Source organism: Mastigoproctus giganteus, chromosome 1 (genome assembly GCF_048544385.1).
Source record: "Mastigoproctus giganteus isolate SK-2022 chromosome 1, ASM4854438v1, whole genome shotgun sequence".
In the NCBI taxonomy this organism is placed as follows: domain Eukaryota; kingdom Metazoa; phylum Arthropoda; class Arachnida; order Uropygi; family Thelyphonidae; genus Mastigoproctus; species Mastigoproctus giganteus.
The window spans coordinates 274,025,344-274,049,436 of NC_143575.1; the positions used below are offsets into that span (position 1 = coordinate 274,025,344).

At 40.2% G+C, this 24,093-nt stretch overlaps 1 protein-coding gene across 1 annotated transcript; it reads right to left on the reverse strand.

Annotated features, from left to right (window-relative positions):
• Window positions 1–221: 221 nt before the first annotated feature.
• LOC150092007 (vascular endothelial growth factor receptor 2-like) lies at window positions 222–13,162 on the reverse strand. Its single transcript, XM_090386487.1, has 6 exons — window positions 13,042–13,162; window positions 10,949–11,079; window positions 10,665–10,848; window positions 10,199–10,498; window positions 7,233–7,381; window positions 222–477 (listed from the first exon to the last, which is right to left on the reverse strand). The coding sequence occupies exons 1-6, from the start codon at window positions 13,100–13,102 to the stop codon at window positions 244–246; spliced, it is 1,059 nt and encodes a 352-aa protein (XP_090242613.1). The 5' UTR covers window positions 13,103–13,162; the 3' UTR covers window positions 222–243.
• Between the last annotated feature and the right edge of the window lie 10,931 nt (window positions 13,163–24,093).

A 24,093-nucleotide genomic window follows, 5' to 3' on the forward strand; every position in this document is an offset into this window, starting at 1 on the left:
TAAAAAATGTCATTCACCAAATTGTCTCGTACACCAAACTGACGTGGACTCGTTGTGAAGAGTAAGTTCAAAATGTATACAAATATTCCAGAGTACAGTATTGGATTCTTAGTTCTGGTTATCAATGGTAATTTACTGGATTCAGATAAAATAAATTGAAATTTTAGACATAAAGTAGACAACAAATCAATAATTTATTAAATTATTTATACAGTGTGCAGAATTCATGTTTGACGAACATCTTCATTGAGACTGAGGTAGTTGAAGTTCGGGTCTGGATTTCTCGTGCACCAAAACGTGCTTTGAAGTTTGGCCAGACTTGCCCGAGTGGTCCGTAACGATGCAACTGTAAACTCCTTCATCTTCATATTGAGCATCTGTCACGGTGAGGGTGCTGTAGATCATTTGGTTGGTCCTATATTCCGATGGGTTTTCATTCTTTACCAGTTGTGTGGGAGCGATATGGATGCGATTGCCCTGAAACACCAAAAATCCATTTCAATTTCCAGAATTCAATCTATGGCAGGACTTCACCAATCTAATATTACTCAAGATAAATGAGTTTACGAAAACTTAATATAAGTATGGCCTGTACACTAAAAATATAACAAAAATACACTCGGCACCACTTTATTAGGTATACCAACTGAATATCATGTGGAATTCTATTTTTGCCCACAAGACATGAACGTTTATTATTGCTTTGGACAACTAGTAACGTTCTATTGTTGTTGTGTTCTGGCCTCTTGGCTATCCAGAAGCATCAGTCTCCTGGACAGATGATTTTGTGTACTCGTCCACACCACGAGAAGGTGGGCCTGATCCAGTAGAGCACGTACTGTCTCAAAAAAGACTCTGACGCACCTCAAGATCCTCTGGGACCCATTCTAGAGGAAAAGAAAGGAGAGAAAAAAATAATAAATAAAGAAAAGAGAGAGAGAGAGAGCCAACCCGTGGTGCTGGTTATGAAAGAAAAGAGAATAAAATTAAATATATCTAGATAAGAGAAAAAATAAAAGCCAGTAGTGTTGGTAAAAAAAAAAAGAAAAAAAAAAAAGAAAAAAAAAAAAGAAAAAAAAAAAAGTAGTCTTCAATAAGTACTCTTGTATCCAGGATAATTCAGAAATCGAAGTGATGATTTTTAGGATCAGTGCAATGACAACCAAGATTCTATGGGCAGGAAAACAGCATTATAGTAGAGAAAGAGTGACTTCCTAGAGAGACTCCACTCCCCTCTGGTTTGACAAAGAGAAAAGTCCCCATTATGCTATCCGATTCAGTGTGACGCAAAATACCTAGTGCGAACTGATGCTTTATTTGAAATGACCATCGCCTATGGAAAAGACAGTCAACTTGATGGAGTACACTACTCTGAAACGATACAGCAAATGTACTCGTGACTCCCATAAACATACCATACCATAGACTATCTGTCACGATGAAGGTGCTGGAGATAGTACTGTATTCATGCATACGGCCCTATAGCTTCATATTGTTATTGCTGTACCCTAACCTTGCCATTAGTATGATGCAATTTCACGTAAGATTCTTTGGACCAAGACTTTTCCAATCTTTAGGTATTAAGTTCTGATGGTCCGTAGTTCGTTGCAGGCATTTCTTCCTGTTATACGCAAACAGTAACGATGTATGGTGGGGTTGTTTGTCAATATGTTTCCTGTTTGAACCGGTGGTACGTATGTTGCCCATACGATCAAGAAAATTCTCTGGTCTCTTCGGATAACAACTACTGTTTTTCGGCCACAATGAACCGACTCTTTTACCTGTTTGCCATGATGTCAGGTTGTTAACCATTATGTCATCTACGATGTCTTCACCACGACTGCTAAGAATGATGTCACTTAACCCAATCACATCCCGTATCAGTCTATTGGCATGTGACCTTCTGGATAACCTAATAAAGTGTCCACCGAGTGTATAATATAATGATAATCACAATATTGCTTCACTATCTTAAACAGTTTTGAGGAAATATTCACAATTGTGTCCTCATTGCAATTTTATTTCCAACTGTTTTGCGCATTAATTTTTAGTTCTATAAGGACTGAGCTTGCAATTTTATGTGATACATGGGCCTAATTTTTAATGCGTCGAAATATTAACTTCTTTTCCCAATGCGTCTCGATTTCAATAAATTGGTCCTCTACCTAGAAAGATAAAAAGATTGATAGAAAGCGAAGTTTTTTGCTTAGGTGAATCCAGTCTCGACCAGAATGAAATATCAGATCCAAGAATGGATTGGTTAGGTCCAGGAATCAGTCAAGTCACAGATGGGTTCATAAAGTCGGAGAGTGTACTCAGTTCAGTTGGATCCATACAAAATCATTATCCTCCAGACAACTGACGAAACAGATTCAGACCAATACCAAACCTGAGTGACCATAACACAGTGCGGATATACGCTTAGCACCGCACTGAAGAAACATATTACTTGTGGCAGGTGATCTTTAACAACCAATAACATCCTTTAAGATGAAAACCCAGTACATGATGAAGCTAAAGCAGCCAACTTTAGGGCCTGTTTATGTCCTCCTTGCAGTAGCTGCCCTCCTTCACGAATTTCTGTTCAAGTATCTATCACAAGTTCCATATAAAACTTTATAGGAATCAAAATATAGAATTCTATCCTCAATGTAATTAATTACATTGAGGATAGAATGAGGACCAAATTTTCAAGGATGAAAATTTGGTCACCCTAGTATACAATAATCAAAAGAATATCTTAAAGAATTTCTTAGCCATGTGATGAAAGTTATTTTAATATGTAGAAAGTGATTCTAATAACATTAGATATTCTAATAAACACACTGGTCAAAAAAGTACGAATCTTTATTCGGCATTGAATCCGGCTGCCTTTGTTTCGAATAACAGCAAGTCTGTGGCGCGGCAGGGATTCTATAAGATGTTTTAGTACGTTCCGATTTAATTGTAACCATTCTTCCATCAAAATATCGAGTAGCTGTGATAAAGTTGAAAGAAGAGGACTTCGTTGCCGAATATTCCTCTCCAGTATATCCTACACATTCTCAATAGGGCTGAAATCAGGAGATTGTGGGTCATGAAAGATGGTGGACATCAGTGTCATGTTCTCCGAACCATTCAGCCACGACGCGCTCTTCCATTTCATTCCATTTTGTCCATCACCTTCTGGATAAAAGTGGAACATTGTAACTTACAGTAGATCTGATACAAGATTCATGTGCTCCCTGATGACATTCAACCTTCTGGTATCAACAGACCCAGTCGGTGCCAACAAATTCCACATACCATGTTACCACCTCCAAATGCTTGGGTTGCCTTAACAAGGCAATCAGAATTTATCTCTTCGTGGGATTCTCGCCACACTCTCTGCATACCATCACTGCAAAACAAAGTGTATTGTGATTCGTCTGACCACGGCACCACTGCAAGCAGATTTTTCTGTATTTTTCAGTAACAAGTGGCTTCCGAATACACAGGCGACTGCTAATACCCATTGACTCTTTAGCCATTCCTCTTCAACTTCCTGCACATGGGACGGGTTGAAATAGGGAAAATCTAGGCTTGGTTGAATTCAGGTGTTAATTGCTGCACACTGGATGTCCCATTTTCACTGTTGAAAAAAAGGCGTGAATTAGGGTTGAATTTGAAAGTGTCTGCAATTCTGCCCAGACACGATAGGAGGGAGTATATGATGAGAGCCCTGTCGATCAATTCGGCTCGGGAAAGATTGTGCAAGGCTCAAGGGGCAGAATTTTTTGCAGCCTGGTCCGTACTTGTTAACAGAAGGGACTGCTTCTACAGGGATGGGATACACTTAAATAAAAAGGGTGCAAGAATATTTGCTGATACTATTCGGGGCAGTGTTAGGTGGGTCGGAAAACTGCTAGCTTTGGGGGATACAAGGACTAATAGATTGACATTAGCCCCTGGCAGAGGTGAAAGTGATTCTTGCACTGCTTCTATTGGAATGAGCAGCAGCCTGGAAAATAAGATGCAGGATATTTCAGAGACTGCTGGGAGTCATTGCGGTACAAGTAATCACACTGGTTGTGTTAGGGTAGCTAAGAAAAAGAACAGGTGCATGTATAGTTACGTGTACACCAATATTAGGAGTTTGGTAAATAAATTTGATAAATTTGAGGTATGGCTCAAAACATCAAAGGCAGATATTGTTGGGATATCAGAGACGTGGTGTCACACAGATATAAGTAATGCAGAACTTGAATTTGGGGAGTACAACGTCTACAGATAGGATAGACAGGATAGGAAGGGAGGAGGGGTTATGCTATTAGTTAAGAAACACATAAAATCCAAAGAAGTGAAGCCAGTCGACATCGCTGGACAGTGCAGTGTCGAGTCAGTTTGGTGTGACATAAGCATTGGGAGATCAAAATTGAGAGTAGGAGTGTGCTATAGGCCTAATGACTCTGATGAGTATAATAAGAAACTGTACAGGGAAGTAGAGTGGACCAGTAAATCAGAGAGTCTTATAATGGGGGATTTTCATTTCCCATATATTGACTGGAATTTGGGGGCTGGTCACTCACACACTATCAAGGCTTTTGTGGATTTATTGGATGATTATTTTCTACATCAGCATGTTCGGGAGGCAATTAGAGGGAGTAATACTCTTGATTTGATTATCACCAGTGATTCTTCATGCATTAAGAAACTGCAGAAAAATGAACCACTAGGTGAAAGTGATCACAGTGTGCTGAAGTGGGATTTACTTAAAGAGGTAACTACCATCAGGGGTAAAGGGAAGGGTTATTGCTTTCGTAAAGGTACTGAGACAGTATTTAAATTCTATACGGTGGGACCAACTGATGATGTTACCAACAGCAAATTCGAAATGGGAAGCATTCAAAGAATTGGAAGCTACTAGGCTTTACATACCAACTAAGGAATGTTGTTCAAGGTTTAGGCCTAAATGGATGTCAGATGAACTGATGAGACATATGGCAGAGAAGAAAAATGCATGGGATACATACAAATTAACACGTGACACACAAGCCTATGATAGATACAAGTTGATCTGTAACCAAGTTATAAAGGAGGTTACGCAGGCGAAGGCAGATTACGAGAAATCTTTGGCAAGGGATGCAAAGAAAAACAGCAAAGAGTTCTTTACTTATGTAAACTCTAGAAGGAAGGGGATGAATCAAATTGGTCCACTTGATATTGATGGGTCAACTGTTGATGATCCTGCTCAGGAAGCTAACAAACTAAATGAATATTTTGCATCGACATTCACACATGAGCAGTTATTCAGCGAGGGGAATGTCAGAGGTGTATTCAACTCTGGCAGTAAGCTAGAGAATCTTGTAATAACTGAGAGTAAAGTGGAGGAGAAATTGTTGAAGATAAACACAAGAAAGGCACCTGGGTTGGTTGGGATCTATCCAGTTATATTAAAGCAGGCAGCAAAGGAAGTAAGCAAACCCTTAGCCATAATTATGAGAGTTTCCTTGGACTCAGAGGAGGTACCCATAGACTGGAGATGTGCAAATGTGACCCCAATTCACAAAGGAGGATCAGAGTCTGACACATGTAATTATAGACCTGTGAGTTTAACTTCTGTTACAAGAAAATTAATGGAGGTACTGGTTAAAGAAGCACTGCAGGATCATCTAGACAAGACTTCAGTTATAGCTTGGACACAGCATGGTTTTGTTAAGGGGAAGTCTTGCCTGACTAATTTGATTGGATACTATGATGCAGTCACAAAAGAGCTGGATGCAGGGAATAACTTTGATATTATATATTTGGATTTCAGGAAAGCTTTTGACACTGTTGCACATGGAAGACTGCTGCACAAATTGGAGCAGTGTGGCATTGGAGGCAAATTGATGCTATGGATAAAGGGGTGGTGGAGGGGGAGAAGACAGAGAGTGGTAATCAATGGACACTGCTCATCGTGGACTAATGTTATTAGTGGAGTCCCTCAGGGTTCAGTGTTGGGTCCATTGTTATTTTCTGTATTTATAAATAATATTGATGATGGTATATCAAGCTTAATGTCGAAGTTTGCAGACAATACAAAGGTTGGTAGGGTTGTTAAGGACACTACTGATGCTATGCTGCTGCAACAAGATCTGGAAAGGTTGAGCAGATGGGCTGAGAGGTGGCAAATGAAGTTTAACGTTGACAAATGTAAAGTACTACATATGGGAAACAGCAACCCCCAGAGCAACGTATCACCTCTGTGGTACTACACTGACAGCGGTAGAGAATGAAAAGGACCTGGGAGTAATTGTGCAGGCAGATATGAAATTCTCTGACAGTGCAGACAGGCTGCAAGAGTAGCTCATGGTGTCTTGTCAATGATATACATGTACAGGAATTTTTCTAACAGGGATAAGGAGGTTATTGTTCCCTTATATAAGGCAATGGTCAGGCCACACCTTGAGTACTGTATACAGGTCTGAAGGCCTCTTTTCAAGAAGGATGTAGATCTGCTGGAACGAGTACAGAGAAGGGAAACAAGATCAGTGAACGGAACAAAGGGTGCTCTTACGAAGAAAGGCTTAAGTTTTGCAAATTACAGTGTCTGGAGACTAGGCACCAGCGAGGTGATCTGATAGAGGTGTATAAAGCCTTGTATGCTTTGAGCATGCTCAATGCTGATGGAATACTGCCTCTTGCTCAGAATAATCACCTGAGAGGGCATAAATTCAAATTGAGGAAAGACAGATGTAGGGTAGATGTGCGGAAATTTGCCTTTAGCCAGCGGGTAGTTGGTTGGTGGAACAGACTTCCATCCCTTGTTGTGGAAGTTGAAAGCCTAAATAAATTTAAGGCTCAGCTGGACAGGTATTTCGAACGAACCGAGGGGTGAAGTGGAAGTTTTTTTTTTTTTTTTTGGCTGATGCTGCATAAGCTTGCTTTCTTGCATCATATGCCTCTACTAATGGTAATTTTTCCGGACAGTCCTCCTCATGGTACGATGGCTTCGCTTTTGAAGTACTGTTCTGTTTTTCTGCCATATTTACTCCTTTGAGATGTGAAGGGACAGCTTGCCTTTCAGTCATTAAAAACCTTTAAGATAGATGCTTTTGGGAAACCAGTTATCTTTAGTTTCTTGAATTGCATTTCTTCTGTCTCTCACTATCTTAATACAAAGGTTCGTATATTTTTGGCCAGTGTGCATAACAACGATATTCGACCTAATAGAAATATGCTAAAACTTAATAATAATTAACCTTATTTCCATCATTTAGGTCATTACCCACCTGATCTCCAGGATACCTCCACTCCATCAATGCTGCTGTTCCAATATTGACCATTGCCGAGCATGTCAAGTTAAAAGTGCCGTTGACCATCGCATCATCCGCTCCGTTGCTGCTGCTGATTGCCGGAATAGGAGCATACGATGTGTTTTCTACAAGGTAAAACAGATCCAATTGTAAACAACAGTAATATGACAGAAAACGGTAAAATATTATATCTATCAAAATTGCAATTCAAGGGTACAATCATGTTCAAAGGTAGGGAATCAGCTGTTTTTCTAAGTGACCCTTCTATAAATACATAATTTGAAGGTTGGGCATTGACTACACTTACTTTTATCAGTGGTACTACCATTATCAATAATAATGATGTCCAAAGATCATGCCTATCGATTGTCTGGTATTCTGGTAGGTCCATCCGCACTCCTAAAAAGTCGCATATAGGGTTCGAGGATCTATTTTCGGAACCCCTCTCAAAACCATGAAGACAGATGCGGTCGTTGATCATTATTCCGTCCCCCATACGAGAACACCGCCTCCACTGTAAGTGTCCCAGTCTCTGATGTTGGAGAGATGGTACCGCATTCCTCCTTGTCTCCAGGTAGAATCTGTTTATAGGCTAAAACGGGACTCATCAGAGAACAGACCTCTGCCCCATTTGTCAGGGCTCCAAGTCACATGTTCATGGCACCAGTTTCTACGAGCTCTGCAGTGGTTTTGGGGTTAATGGAGTACAAACCACTGGCTTTCCTGCGTAGAGTCCACTTGAATTGAGCTTTCTTAACACAGTCCGGTTGGAAATGTTTTAACTGTGGCCCAAGCAACCTCAAGAGATAGTTGATGATAGTACATCGTAGGGTTCATCTTGCTGTTAGAGCCAGATAGTGGTCTGTTATGGTTGACCTCGGGCGACCCTGGCCATCTCTTCTTGTAATGGTTCCTGTCTCCTCAAACTGCTTCCATAGACATGTATAGTATCTTAGGTAAGACGAATCCCAAACGCTAGTTCAACTCTGCCATGGTGCACTGTGATGATACAGAAACTGTGCAGAAAGGCCAGAAATGTGTGTAATGCTATATATATACTGGTATACGTTGTTTAGTTGTTTCTGACCACTTTGTTATCAGGAAGCAACAAGCACCGGGGAGGTACTCCCTGATACCCGTCTAAGCAACGAGGATGTGGGCCACAACTGAGCGCGAACCGCAGCAAACTTGAGTGTCACATTTTGGATGTCCAATTCATTCTAAATATGAGCAAATAAAATAGTAATAAAATGATAAAAAAAATTAAAAAATTTAAAATAAAAATAAATAAATTAAATTCAATTAAGAAAAATAAAATAAGGAATTGATGGCAAACTACAAAAAGTTCAGAAAAAAATAAAGATAAAAATAAATAAACAAATAAAATAAAATAAAAACCACGCACCAACGCAAGGCTGGTGCCAGCAATGAGAAACACAATAGAAGGAAGAATAACCGTAAAAGAAGGAAGAAGAATAAAAAAAAAAAAGTAACCACTTGATAGACGGATAAAAGGAAAAGACATGAATTAAAAGGAGAGAGAGGGAAGAAATAGATTCGACACAGGATAACCTATGTCATCAGATGATCCCGCTTCCGGACCAGCAGGAGACAGAAGATAGGACTTCGTTCAGCATCGTACAAGGTTAGGAACTGTACAAATCGAAGGTGGTGGTGAAGATGGCAGTTCCCGGAATTGAAGCACTACTGATGAGTTGTCCATGTTTGGTGAAGGCTTTATGTGTAAAATCTTGCAGATGATTAAATTTTTTTCTGGAGTCCAAGAGAGATGTTTCATTGGCTGGAGAAAATGGTTGACACACAGCAAACAGAGGATGACGAAGATCCAAGTATATGGACAAGTGAAAAGAACATGCTGCCATTCTTCTGGGCAGCCACAGTTACAGAGGGAAGAATCACACAGCAAGTTAGCGCGAAGGGAAGCATGGCCAGTTAGAAGAAAAATAGTGTGGAGACTCGGTCTGAACCATTTTAGAAGAGACTTTTGTAAGGCAAAGGACACAGATGGAATAAACTTTCTTGTGCCCATACCTTTGGAAGAAGAAGACCACTGATCTTGCCAGAATTAAAATGGATGGCAAAGAGATTTTTCAGTTTTAGGATCTCGGTGGATAATAACATGTCTAAAACGTCAATGGAAATGGCATGTCTAAGGTAATAGTAAAAACCTTGATAAGCTATTTGGAGGTCCAGAGGTAGGCAATCGTTTAAAACCAGCAGCGCATCTGTCGAGACAGTGTGATAGGAACGACTTATTATTAAAACTGTTTCCATAGTGCCAAGACCACGCTTCGTAACACATTAAGCAAACGAGCCATGATCAAGTAGTCCAACGGCCCGCCATCTCAAAGAATCATCTAAACGACAGTGAGTTGCTATACTGAGTACTGGAGATGTGGCAATCCCACTGAGAAAGTAAAAAAAACTGTTTTTATAGGCATGAGTAATTTACGCGATGTGCAGCTCTGTAAGGTGGTAGATCGATTTCTATTGGATACTCGGAATTTGCATGCCAAGATACCTATTATATCAAGTATTCGCCTTTGGAGGCACATTGTTATGCCAAATCCATCAGATGCCTTTGGGCTGTCTAGAGATAGCCTGAGTTTCACCAGAATCTTCATGGAATGTTTCTGCAATAAATTGGTAAGCCAGGAGATCCCCTGCAGAATAAAACTGACAGGATGTATAAAGACAATCACCGCGGATTACAGTTACCTTAGATAGAATTGAAGTAAGGGTAATATCAGTTTAAGAGATGGATGGATGAATTTAACCTGTATCGCAGAGGCCAAGACTTGGCTGGGTGTTGAAATTGTCCAAGGTTTATTTTTAATGCGCGGTGGACAGACACAACGGGTAATGTGGTTTTTACTAAAATTTGACTGTATATGAACTATTTTATCATAAAACCAACTTACCCAAGAAGAGTAGGATGAGATGCATGGACTGAGATACATCTTTCAGGTGAGCTTCGCAATTAAACACTCCACTAAAGTACGAAGTCGGGGAAGACAAAATGAAACCTCGCGTGGGGTCAAAAGTAACATCATCTCGGTACGATAGCACGTCCTCGTTTTGCGTTCCGAAAAGTTTCCAAAGGGTCACGTTAGTGTCCGAGTTTGTAGGAAGGCAAGGAAGGTCAACCGGTTGATCCTCGTGGATAGATAGGAACTGGTAGTTGTTACTCAGAGTGTGGGGCATCAACAGATGTTCAGGATCTGAAAAGGCAACGCTTTCATTACTACAGTATCGGAATTCCAAAACAAGAATCATATTTTTTGTCTGATGATGTAATAATCGTATTAACATGATTTTGAAGCCATGGCACACAAATAGAAAATTCTTATTTCAAAACTCAAATCCTATTCCCAAATTTAAGCTTACCATTCACAAAGACATAGACGGAGTTGACATTAACGGGAGTACTGGTGTCTTCTGAAACATCGGAGCGACATTGGTATTCCCCAGTGTCTCTGTACTCTGTCTGGATCAGAACAAGGTCACTGATGTAGTTTCCACTGCGTCCAAAGGTTGTTGTGATAGACAGGCGCTTCAGTATATTCTCGCTCTGCAAGGGACATCAAAAAAATTTGAACATTAACAAACTATTACACTTGGAGTAATGTCAGTGTCAACAAACAATCCCTTTTGATGGTTAAAATACATACCCACTCCTTCGGGACTATCCAGGACACAGGTTGTCGGCTCTTACAGCGTAATCGAAGAGTTGAACCCTGAGATATATCAATGGATGGAGAGGTAACGCTGACAGTGACGCTGTTGTTCGGTAGTGCAACACCTAGGAGGAAATTAAGGCACTTTGAGAACAAGCATTTTTTTTAAATTAAGGTGCTGTTAGAACAACTATTTTTTGATGCAGTTATCAAATACGCACATTGAAATGGGATAGTCAGCACGATCTAGCCAGTCTTCATCATGTATAGTAGGTACCAAAATAAATACATGCATGCCACGTGTACTGAATATAATTAATCATATTATAATGACTTTCTCCCTTCTCGAAGAGCAGCAAACTACTCTTCGAGAGATCAGAATTTCAGCTCAAAAACATGATTTTCTAATCTAAAGAAGATATTTTTATCTTAGCACATTGGTATTAAATCTAGACAAAGATGGATAGCCATGGAGTTGCACTCTCACACACTAGAATTATTAGTATTAGCATCAGTAGAGAGAGGAATATGATTCAAGAAAGCAAGCTTAAACGGTTGATCCTCGTGGATAGACAGCTGCAGTTCCTCAATCAACAAGCCGCTGGCTAAAGGAAAATTTCCGCACATCTATTATACAACTGTCTTTCTTCGATTTGAACTTATGCCCCCTCAGATGGGTAATCTGAGCGAGAAGAATCCCGTCAGCAGTGAGCCTGTTCACCAATTCAAGGCCTTATGCACCTCAATGACATCACTTTGCAAAGCGTCTAGTCTCCAGACGCAATTTGCAAAACTTAAGCCATTATTTTTAAGAGGATCCCCTCATTCTCCACACCAATTTTGTTGCTCTTCTCTATACTCGTTCTAGCAACTCTGCATCCTTCCTAAAATGAGACCACCAGACCTATACGGTCTGGGGATCTCATGACTGCACAATTACAGTTGGTACATTTCTCTTGGGTTACTGCTACCCATATGCAGTACATTGCATTTGTCAATGTTAAACTTCATTTACCACCTCTCAGCCCATCTGCTCAACCTTTCCAGATCCTGTTGCAGCAGCATAGTGTCAGTAGTGTCCTTGACAACCCTGCCAACCTTTGTATCGTCTGCAAACTTGGACATTAAGCTTGATATACCATCATCAATATCATTGATAAATACAGAAAACAATAATGGACCCAACACTGAACCCTGAGGGACTCCACTAATAACATTAGTCCATGATGAGCAGTGTCCATTGATTACCACTCTCTGTCTTCTCCCCCTCAACTACCCCTTATCCATAGCAGCAATTTGCCTCCAATGTCACACTGCTCCAATTTGTGCAGCAGTCTTCCATGTGCAACAGTATCAAAAGCCTTTCTAAGATCTGATTAGCCACTTTATTATATACTGACTAGCCACTTTATTAGACACACTTTCCTAATAAATGCGTCCCATTACATGATAAAGTTAGTGTATCTAATAAAATGGTCAATCGTGTATATCCCATTACCATTAATTTATCTCTCTTTAAAAACAATAAATATTTATTAATTAATTAAAAAGAAAATTAATAAGCAAGACAATTTATATAATTTGTTCATAGATGGCGACACACACTCAAATGGTTTCAGAACAGGCGTAGATGTTCAAATCTCAGCTGTAGGAGCAGTGCCTTAAGCCTGGCCAAATGTGACAGTTTAATTAATACTGTTATGGTAAAACTTGTCTGCCAATTGTTTAAAAATATGTCACTTCATATCCAATGACATCATGGGCTCTGTTGCCATAGTTACCTCACTATTTACCATTGATCAAGGGACACGATAAATGGAGAATCCTCTATCATTTTTAACGCAAAAAATATCTCAAATTAGTGTTCCAAGGATCATTTTGTGTCTTCATATGGAGTTAACCGGCATAAGGACACTGATTGGTGCCAGAAGATTCTCAGAATTCATCTAAATAAGAGTTAATATCTGAAGACAGGATTCATACTTCTGTTTTCGAATATATTGACAGTTTGAAGTAAAATCCGCACACTGACACCAATTATTGTTTAATTTTAGACATAAGCTTCCCCAACAAAAGTTTTTACTTACCATCTCTGATTACTCCTACTCCTACTAACAACAGGACCAAGTAACGTCTCGCAATATCCATCTCAGTATTCGTTCGCTGTAACCGACTTCTGCGGATCCTTCACCCAAACTGATCGATCTCCCAGACCCTATAAAAGACCTTATCCTATCTTTCCCACTTCCGGCCAGTGAGGGGGCGGAGCTATGAGGTTGGAAGAGAAGAGTTCTACGTCATAATGTAGTCAGTCAGTAGAGGGGTTTTCCTGCATAGGACACGGATGTCACTAAAGGAAGTTTATGGAAAATCATTACAATGGATGTGGTTAGTTGAAGGATAAATGATAATGTTGGCAATTTTCTCGCCAACTAGAAACACTAATGGGAAGATCATCGTGCATGCAGAGGGACATTCTACCTGCGTTTGTTTCTCCGAATTGATTGCGACATTAATTCCTCTGCGGTAAAAGTGAAACTCGTTTATCCAGACCTGCAGGGTGTATTTTCACCAATTAAAGATATTTATGGCACGCGAGCAATCGCTATGAATGTCATAAGACACTCCGTTAATGCCTTTAGTTCACCTAGTGACGAAAACCTGCAATGGGCCTGCTCATTCCTCGAATTTTCTCTTACCACAGATTTATGAATGACTTAAACAGTGCTGTAGTTTCCTTGAGTGGAGATTGCAGTTGTGGAAGAGAATTAATGGCAGTCCCCGGAACTGGTTTGAAAGTAAGGTAGTAGGTCACAAACGAAAATATCAACCCCAAAGGGTAGTTTTAAGAGGTGTGGTTAATGCAATTTGATTATAACAAGTACAGGTCATTGCTTTCTCCATATATATACGAGGGCTATCTCAAAAGTGGTCAATTTGATGCACAAAAGCATCAAATTGACCACTTTGCGGTTAATTTAAAATGAATTTATTTTTTAACATAATTTACACTAAAAACCTTCAATCCTTCAGGCATCAGGACTGCTTTCCAACTTTGTCCAGCTTTGAGAATAGATTGTAATCTCAAAGACTCATATCAGAACTATAAGGGGCGATGTAATGCTTCCCACTTATAATGGTGAAAGCAAACTGTACAGATCGTGTGATATGCGACCCTGCCAACATCTGTGGCTACTTCTGACGAATTTTCGGGCACAATGTTGCTAGTAATCTCCCGTTATTGATCTTCCAGGTGGTATTGATCAGTGGAAATAATATATCCTCATTGTGGTAATCCATGATGGCCATTTGTTTCAACTTTGGTTGTTGCTGACGATATTTAGAAGTGCATGGCGAAGATGGATGCCTGCACTGAGCTCGTTGTGACTTCACTTCAGGTTACAATTAACGTGTCCATGTCTCATCAATAGCATCCATGCATTTTAAAAACTCTTTAGCTTCTTGTAGATAATGCGCGAGTGACTCCGTTGCAATTTCGTTGGCTATTTCTTCACATGTCATACGTTTGTCTTCCGTAAAAATGGTGGTAATAATGACTGCCGATGTTGCCCATAGATGTTTTTGGTCTACATGAAGTACTAGTCTAGCCTTGTCTTCAGCACTGGTTTAGCCTTGACGAATCCTTTGACACCAAAGTGAAACCATACTACATTGGGTCGGCGTTCACCATGTAAACTTTCAATTTGGATAAAAGATCTTTGACCAGGAACTGCAATGTGATCCGAAGCAATATCACCATCCATCTTTAAAAGCAATATCACCATCCATTTTTAAGGAACTCTGTTTCAACTATACTAATGTTAAGGTTAATCTTCAAATTATTATCCTGATAAACGTAATTCGCGTAGGTGTTTGGAGTGGGCAGCACGTGCATTACTTTTTGAACAACCCTCGTATTATAATTATCTGAAATGTTGTGAATATTGCAAATCTTTTGATGTGACAAGTAATGGTTGCATAAACGTTTATTTAATTTTTATTATATTCATTTTAAATATGTTTTTCAATGGTGTAACTTTTTAATTAGCTGCGATTGCGTCATATTTTGGAGTGATGATGCAACGTCCGACATGCAAAACCTCTTATACAAGGTCACAGTGACTTTTATACGAATTCTGTAGTCTGTAAAGAATTTGTTTTAATAATTGTCTTTGTGAAGAGCAAATCTTGAGCAAGTTTTGAGTTATTTGGTACAAAATTTTAGAGCAACTTTAAGATCCTTCATCTGAATGATCTTAAAGATCTTAAAGAGGGAATGGATGTGTGAAATCTTTTTTTGCCTTAAAGGCATAAATTTAAATTAAATATTTAAATTATTGGACAAAACTTTAAAACACCAGAACTGTTGTTGGATTATGAGAGTTTTTAAAAATTATTATTCATGAATGAAATTAAAGTTCCAATCTTACCAAAGAAAGAGAGATGGAAGATTCTATTCCACCTGGTGATTTATAACCTTATTATGCAATTACCATATTTCCTGTAAAGAGAGCTGAATTCCTGGAAGCAGATTGGAACAAGCAAAGATTTCACTTTGTACCGCACCCATTTCACAAGAAGTTTATTTCCAAAGCACAGCAGGTCACGAGGTTCCAAATAGCAACACCAAATAACCTATTTGAGTGAACAAATCTTGGATTAAACTTTTGCTTTGTCGGTGTGTTTTCTAACTGATCCGACCTTAACCCACTGACAACTCTGATAACGTCGACCCGTGTGTGTGTGTGTATGTGTGTGTGCGTAGTCATCTGTGAAACTTCGACCTCCGTCTTTGGCATCTGCTGAAGATATCGAAGGTCGAAGTTTATCTCCCCATTTTCGCACTGTCTTAATGAGCCTGCTGTAGTTGTCAACCTTGGCGATTATTTGAAAGTTGCATCAGGGTTAAGTAGCACAAATATTTTACTAGACACAAAAGAACGCTTCTGAGCCTTAAGGGTTCAGTTCCTTTTCAGTTCTACACTGCTTGACAAAATTAACAGAACAAAATGTTTTTAATAAATTTTTTGTTGTGAAATAGGAGTCTCGTTTTAGAATACAAATAGATACTGGACGTTATTTCATCTGGAGACAAAGAAGGATTCCGTACCATCCCTCCAACATCAGAAAAAGAGACACAGTGGAGGCTGTGTTGTCGTGTGGGGCGGAATAATGATCAACGGCCTCGTTTCTTTTCATGTTTTTGATAAGGGTACCCTAACTGCGCAGAGGTACCGGGAACAGATGCTCGAACCCTATGTGCGACCTTCTAAGGATGTGGTTGGCCCAGATTTTCTTTTCATGCACGACAACATCACTGCACGTAGAGCTCAAGTGGTGGAGGAATATCTTTAAACTGAAGATATCCAGCGACTGCCGTGGCGAGCACAATCACCACACTTAAATTCGATCGAACATGGGTGGGACGTCCTTAGGCGTCGCATTGCACGTTGACAGCCAACTCCTCGGATACCTGGTGAGCAAAGGTCTGCTCTGGTGGAAGAATGGGATTTGTTATTATTATTATTAAAATCAATTTATTTCCCAAGAAACCTTGGGTTACCCATGGACGGCTCTGTGCCAGAAGGGTGTGAATGTTTACTGACTAAGGTGCGAGGAACACATGTACAATAAACAAGAGTACATGCGTGCTCGACCCGAGACATTTACAGGAGTAAATTTACAAAATATACAATTGCATGAAGACAAAACAAAGTCTTTGTCAAATACAAATAGGCAAGTTAAAAAAAAAACAAAAAAAGCAGTCAATCTTGTCCAGGAGCAAGGTGAATATCATAGAATATTATCTGGTAGCAGTTCTTGAGGATTTCCTTCCTGTAGGGCTTGTCTTCACAGAACCTATCAGGGTGGATCTTAAATCTATTGAAGATCCGAAGACAATTAGCTGGAAACATGTTCCTCAGGGAATCAATGCTTGACAGCATAAGATGCAGAGGAAGACAGGAGTCGGTGTGCTCTCCTGTTGCCCTCCTCGGGCCAGAGATTAATGTGGATACCGATGGAGCATCAATTCGCCCCGTTAGAAGCCGTGCAAGCGTGAGGACATTTTTTGTCACGATGATATGTCTCCAGGGAGTGGTGCCCAGATTTGCTTGTAGGATCGATCTGGAGATAGTTAGGGGGTGGCCTACCACCCTGTTCATCCATCTAAGCAACCAGTACTCTAAACTGAGATACTTCTGAAGGTATGAGGCAGGGGCAGATGACCAAATTTATGATGTATAGAGAGGAATCAGCGTAATACACAGAATCTTATAGGTTGGAGAGGATCATACACCATACTGATGTCATGTGACCTTTTTGGTAATTCTTGTGAAACCCCTAAAATGTCCCTGATACCTGTCCGAAGTTTCTCTTTGTCTCCTTTTTTGGATAAGGAGAAATACCAAAATTTTGTCCCGTTTTAACGCAAGCTGCACCAGTTACACCACGTGTTCCCTTACTTGTGCCGAGCAGTGTATTAAAGGTTTCTCCCACCTTTCTTAGTAAATATCAACTTTGCAAGCGTTAACTGAATTTCTTTAGGTCAGTCTTGGAGAACCATTGGCACTGACCGAAGTGTTAAAAGTGCCCATTTTTGTAATCATAATTTTCACTTCCGGTCAGGATAATAAACACTCTAAAAACGAGACTCAAAAGTAAGAATGCAGGAACTGAATACTCTTTTGACACTCCCACCTCGAAAGAAGGCAATCAGAGTAAATTCGAGTAACGTAATGGTGAGGTTCAGGTGTGGCGCTAATTTCTCAGAACCCAATTAACCGTTCGCATCATTGAAGAGGAAGTTGAAATTAAGATATACCAGGTGGGGAGACGAAGGAGGAGTTAAGAGGATTAATGTGGCAGATACTGAATGATTACTTAAAACGTGCTTAGTTGGGGGGTGTGGTGCAATCGACTTACGTAAGCGTTAATGTTTCCAACCACCTCTAAATTTATTTCGACACATTTCCGACTGGAATCTAACACAACTAAGACTCAGGGAATAAATAATCAGGCCCCTTGTAACCACAGGGAGAACAGAAGAGGGTTAGAATAGAATAGAAAAGTGGGAAAATAAAGACTTGGAAATAATTTATACAGTTGGGAGGTTCGTTTAAAAACGATAGAAGAAGAAAGGGATTTGGGAGTTGCGATTGGGTGGGACATAAAGTTCTCTGAGCAGTGTAGACAGTTGTCAACCAGGATGTGAACAACTGTTAGTACAGAAGAAGATTTTTACGCTGGTTGTGTTGTTTATTCGGTTTCTTAGCCTAGCGGCTTGTGTTTTCACACATAAACCCCTAGTTTACTGTCCAGCATCACGAGGAGGAGGGCCGGGTAGTAGGGAGTGTGAAGCACTGGCAGGGTGAACCCTATGGTAGCCAAAGCTACAGACAGGTAGAGCCCAGTAAAAAAAAGAGAGAGGAAATTGGGGATAGTAGTGAAGGCGCCCGCCTGATTGAAATTGGAGACAGAAGAGGCCCCCAGGTCAGGATTCCCGTCCTGCTCTGGGGATTGGATGTGATAGATGGAAATGGGGGTGACCCACCAGGCAAATGGGAAGTGAAGAACAACCAATCCAGATAGTTAAGACTGAAAGATCATAGGAAGATTCAACCGTAAAAGCCAAAGGAAAGACAACAAGAGGTAAGGCCTCTGTTTCTGACATGAAAGATAAGTAACACGTGGATAAAAGAATGATTTTTTTTTAAAGGGAAAGAAACAATGAAATGTTTCTTACATTCATCCCTTCACTCACTTCCATTTACCATAATACTCATGCACTCTCTCTCGCTTCCTTACTGGGTCACCCTCTTTCACCAAACTAGCATCCATTCCTTTTTACCACAATCCCTGTTTGACCCTATCACTTTCATTCAGTGCCCAGCACATTCATACAATTATTTCACTCACCCTTCTTTCATTCTGCATTTCATCCCCTTGCAACCAGCTTACTAATACTATTCAGCCAAGTTGCATCCCTGGCTGTCTGTGCATCTTCCTCCCCTTCATAATTACTTAGTAGGTGGAGAGCACAGTTCCTTACTAAGGGTAGGGTAATTCTGGGGTTCCCAGTCGATCCGGTATGTCAAATTCGGCTTTCTTTCAGGGTGCTGGGTACAGGTACTCTGTCAGAATTATATGTCACCATCTGGGCGGGGTGGGAGACATGGGCATTTTTAGGTTATTGGTTGCTGTTTAACTCTGGGGGATGCTGAAGTCCTTGTCTCTGGATATTTCTTCTTGTTTCAAATACCTTTTAGGTGAAATTAGTAAAGGCTTTATATATTTTTTTTTTGTATATATTCCTCTATTATGGAAAGATGTTCTTGTTCACCTGGGAAGGGGGCCAGTCTGCTATTAATCGAGTTCTTGAAATATCATAAATTATACATTCATGGAGAATGTGTGCCATGAATCTTCATAGAGAATGTGTGCCCAGTCTTCACTCTCGGTATAGGTATAGTCTGGGTCATCGGTCAGCCCTAAGGAATTTTATATTGCTTTCAGGAAGCCATGACCTGTCAATATAAAGGTTGCGAAGAATCCAGAGGCGTACCACTTTGGCGGTTTTGGACTAGCCATTGCCACCTGTGGCAGACACCTTTTGGTAACAAGACCTCTGGTTTCCTGCTCCCAATTTGTTTGCCATTACTCATATATCTTTGTGGTTATTCTCTTTCTTTCGGCCTTCATGGTATTGGCTGTGTCAAGGACTATCCCCATAAATTCTGTGGGTATGCCTTTTTTAAGTCTGTAATAGAAGCCCCTTTTGGCTACTTCAAAATAAAGTGGGGGAGTTCCAAAACAGCATCTGCAGTGTCGGGGTGCTCACAGTGCAACATGCTCTGGTGTTAGTGAGAAGTATTGCCCTCTGTATTGATTCTAATGTTTTTGACAGGAATGTGAACTACGGTGTTAACGTTACGACTTCTAAGAACCCTCACGATACATCCACCAAATGCCCCTTCCACTAACAGGTGATCCGGTGCAGTTCTTGAGGAGACCGCTGACGCTTTTCAGGCCGGCTTGTATCGGAGATTTGGGGCTCCAAAGGAAGGTTACACCACCGCGATGAGCCTGTTGGATGGCATTGTGGTTACTTCCTCGATGGATGACCTGTGATGCTGTAGTGTTATTGTGGTTCCAGGAACTGTATCTGGAGTCTTATTGAGATGTTCCTCTTTATATTTAACTACTGTACTATTGAGACTGGTTAGATTTGATGAAAAATTTGACTTCTTTATTGTGACCATAATTCCTGGTTCAGACATCTACATCCTGGATTACACTTCTCCTCATTTTGAATCTTCGTAGTGGACCTACATGTGTCAATTGGATCCTCAGAGATCATCACAACCTTATGTTGGGACTTTATAGTGTCAGATGCCTTCATGGTATTGCATTGTGTTATGGACATTACATTGAGAACGAATTGACCCTCTACCAGGGAATCTGAGATAACTGTACATCAACGTTGTTAGTGGTACAGCATTGTACTGTAAATAAATTGCAAGGTTGCCAAGAAAACTGGCTGGAATCGCATAGAACAATAAATAAAATTAAAAAAAAGACTTCAAGGAAGGCCTATGATGTCCTATTGATGTTTATCGAACATTTGTTTGTATAGATAGGGACGTCATAGTCCACTGTATAAGGCAATTTTATGACCACTCTTGGAATGCTGTGTTTAAGTATGGAGAACTCATCTGAAAAAAAAACATTGAGCTTCTTGAAAGGGTCCAAAGACGGGGAACGCGCTTGGTAAAGTCGGCAAAAAGCTTTCCATATGAGGAACATTTCCAATATGTCCGCTGCAGAACTTGGAAAGAGAGGTGAAAGAAAAAAAGGGTGGAATTGTTACTGTTATAAATGATTCCAGAACTCGGGGCCATAAATTCAAATTATGGAGGAAGAGGTTTAGACTGGATTGCAACAAGTTTTCTTTTACCCAGAGAGATTATCAGAAAAAGTTACCTCCGTGGGTAGTTGAGGCTGGGAGCTTGGGGAAATTCATATGTCAGCTGTACCTCTTCTTGAGGACCAAAACACAAGGTAGTTTGTTTTCTTTTTATCTATTTTATAAAATATGCAAGAATTAAATCAGTTACAGCTTTACTATTACTTCGGTAAAATGAAATGAGACCCAATCTGGCCCAAAATATAAATAAATAAATAAATAAAATTCCTTTCCTCCTCTTGATGTAATTTGTGAGAAATGACCCAAACGTTTTCAATTCTCAAACGAAATTAGCGCCGACCTATTTTATTAGGTTGTTAACTTGATTGCTTTTCAATTCCAGGAATCGTTCAACTGTTAGCATAGCCAAGGGCAGAGCGGGGTATGGACTAAACGGGCTATACTCCCCCCCCCTTAAGGTAAAAATAATGTGAGTTTATTTTTTTTTCATGATGCGAGTAACTCAGCCACAGTGTGAAAAGAAAAAGTCCATAAAAGTTACTGGCGTCCTTGATGGGGCAAGAACCTGGGCCTTCTTACCACGTGTGGGGAGGACGGTGATCATAACCACTCTGCCACAAGCGCAGTGTACCGCATGACATTTATTTTTCCATGAATGACCATCAGTGATCCAAGCATAATCCACACCATCTGGAGTTGTTTCTTAAAAACCCAGATGGCTACAGTACCTCGACCAAATATGTAGCGAAGACCGATTTGATCTTCACCACAATACTCCACAATACAGCTTTCTAACGTTCCAGACCAAATGCAATGGATTGTGCACCAACCAAAGCTGTGCACTGCTGCTATAATGTTTTCTCTTTGTGCTGCAGTTCTCCAAATACTAGTATCAGTTCCTGTGGCGTTCTTGAACTCCTGGTTGTCAGTGTTCGATGAGGACTGGGTCTACGTACTACTTTTCTAAATACCATCCGTCTCTTTCCATCCTGTCTTACCAAAGGTTTTCACACTGACGTTTTTCGTCTTCCAAACCAGATTTTCCAATTGACGACTAAAAGCTACCATTGACGTAGGGTGCTGCGGTTTTATAGCTTTCTGCGACACCATATTATCAAATATGGTATCCTAAGATGTCTTCAGGTCGGAATTCGCTAAACTTAAAGCCTCGATCCACAGTAGTTCTTCTTTGATTCTTATTTAAGCTCTCAACCTCCACACAAGCAACAGATGGAAGTTTGTTCCAGCAATCAACCAACTGCTGGCTAAAGGAAATCTTCCGCACATCTATTCTGCAACCGTCTTTCCTCAATTTGAATTTATGCACCCATATGGTTGTAGTCTGAGCAACAGGAAAAATCCCATCAGCACTGTGCTTGCTCAATACATTCAAACCCTTAAACACCTCAATCAGACCACCTCACAGGTGTCTAGTCTCCACACGCTGCAATACAATTGGACACTGTTCTTCGTGGACTAATGTTATCAGTGCAGCCCCCAAGGTTTGGTGTTGGGCCATTGTTGTTTTCTATATTTATCAATGATATTGAAGAAGGCATATCAGGCATTTCTGATCTGCTTGTTTCCAAATGACCAAAGTTGCTTTTTATGTCTGTTCCTGATATATGGATGGCCAATGTGGTTCATTTTTATCCAAATCCTATGAGTTACCAGATTAGTTTGGCAATGTAGTGTACAGTGTGTGTGATGGCGACTTAACTTAATAAATTGTGAACCCAAGAAACTCCAGTTAATAATGAGGTAAATCCTCTCCCTAAGCAAAATTTTGCTTAGGGAGAGGATTCACCTCATCATCACCCATGAACCAGATGACATGATAGGGCTGACAGTACAGGAACCAGTAGCAGGAAGTGATCACGGAGTTCTCAAGTGGACGCTGAAGAGAGAGATGGATCAGTAGTTAAAGGCAAAGGAATGGATTATAATTTCAGAACCCAAATAATGATGGCTCAAGGTGCTACTTGGCCTCTATAAACTGGGTAGACATCGTACAGAGAGCGAATACATTTTGAATTATGGTATACCTTTAAAACATTAGTCACAGCAGCCTTGAATGCGCATATACCATTAAAAAAATACTCAATTAGGAGGATTCGTTTATTTAATGAAAAACTTTGGAGCCTACAGGCCAGCAAGGTTCCTGGGGTTGATGACATATACCATTTAATCTTAACGGAGGCGGCAAATGAGTTCACTGAACCATTCCGTTGGATTTGGGAAAGTGCCAATGTAGATACATTGGCACTTTTCCAATTCCAACGGAATCTAAAAGTTCTAAGAGTGAAGTGGGAAATTACTGGCTGGTCAGTCTAACTTCAGTAGTAGGGAAAATCATACAGACAATGATGAAGGGCGGAATTCAGGATCATTTAGATAGAAATGGAATCTGAAGGATACTGCTCATGGTTTTGTAAAGGGAAAATCATGATTAACTAATCTGGTTAGCTATTTTGACTGGGTTACTCAAGAGCTAGTTTTAAGGAATAATTTCGACATTGTTTATTCGGATTTTAGCAAAGCCCATGACTCGGTCTCACATGAGCAGTTACTTTATAAGCTGGAACAGGTTGGAATCACAGAGAAAATCCTTAGATGGATAGCTGGTTGACTGCAGGGCAAGGGACAGCGGGTTTTGATAAATTGTTATTCCTCAGATTGCGTTGATGTAAGAAGTGGAATTCTACAAGGATCAGCATTGGGATTACTCTTGTTTTTGATTTTCATAATTGTCATCAATGAAGGGATAAAGGGATGTCTAAATTTGCAGATGATGTAAAGAATGGTAGAGTAGTTAATGATCACCGCCAAGCAGAGCTTCTTCAGAGTGACCTAGGTAGACTTCAGGGATGGTCAGAAAAGTGGCACCTGTGCTTTAATCCAGCAGAGTATAAGGTATTACACCTGGCGAAGAGTAACTCTAAAATAACTTCTACACTTGGTGGAGTTGAACTGAAGCTGGTAGTGGAGGAAAGAGACTTGAGTGTTACGATATGGTCAGACGTGAAGTTCTCCGAGCACTGTAGACTGGTTGCAAGGTAGGCCCATGGTGTCCTATCGATGATTTATCGAACAATTGCTAGTAGAGATAAAGACATCATAATCCCATTATATAAGGCTATTGTTAGACCATACTTGCAATACTGTGTCCAAGTATGGAGATTGCACCTAAAGAAAGACATTGTTCTTTTTTAAA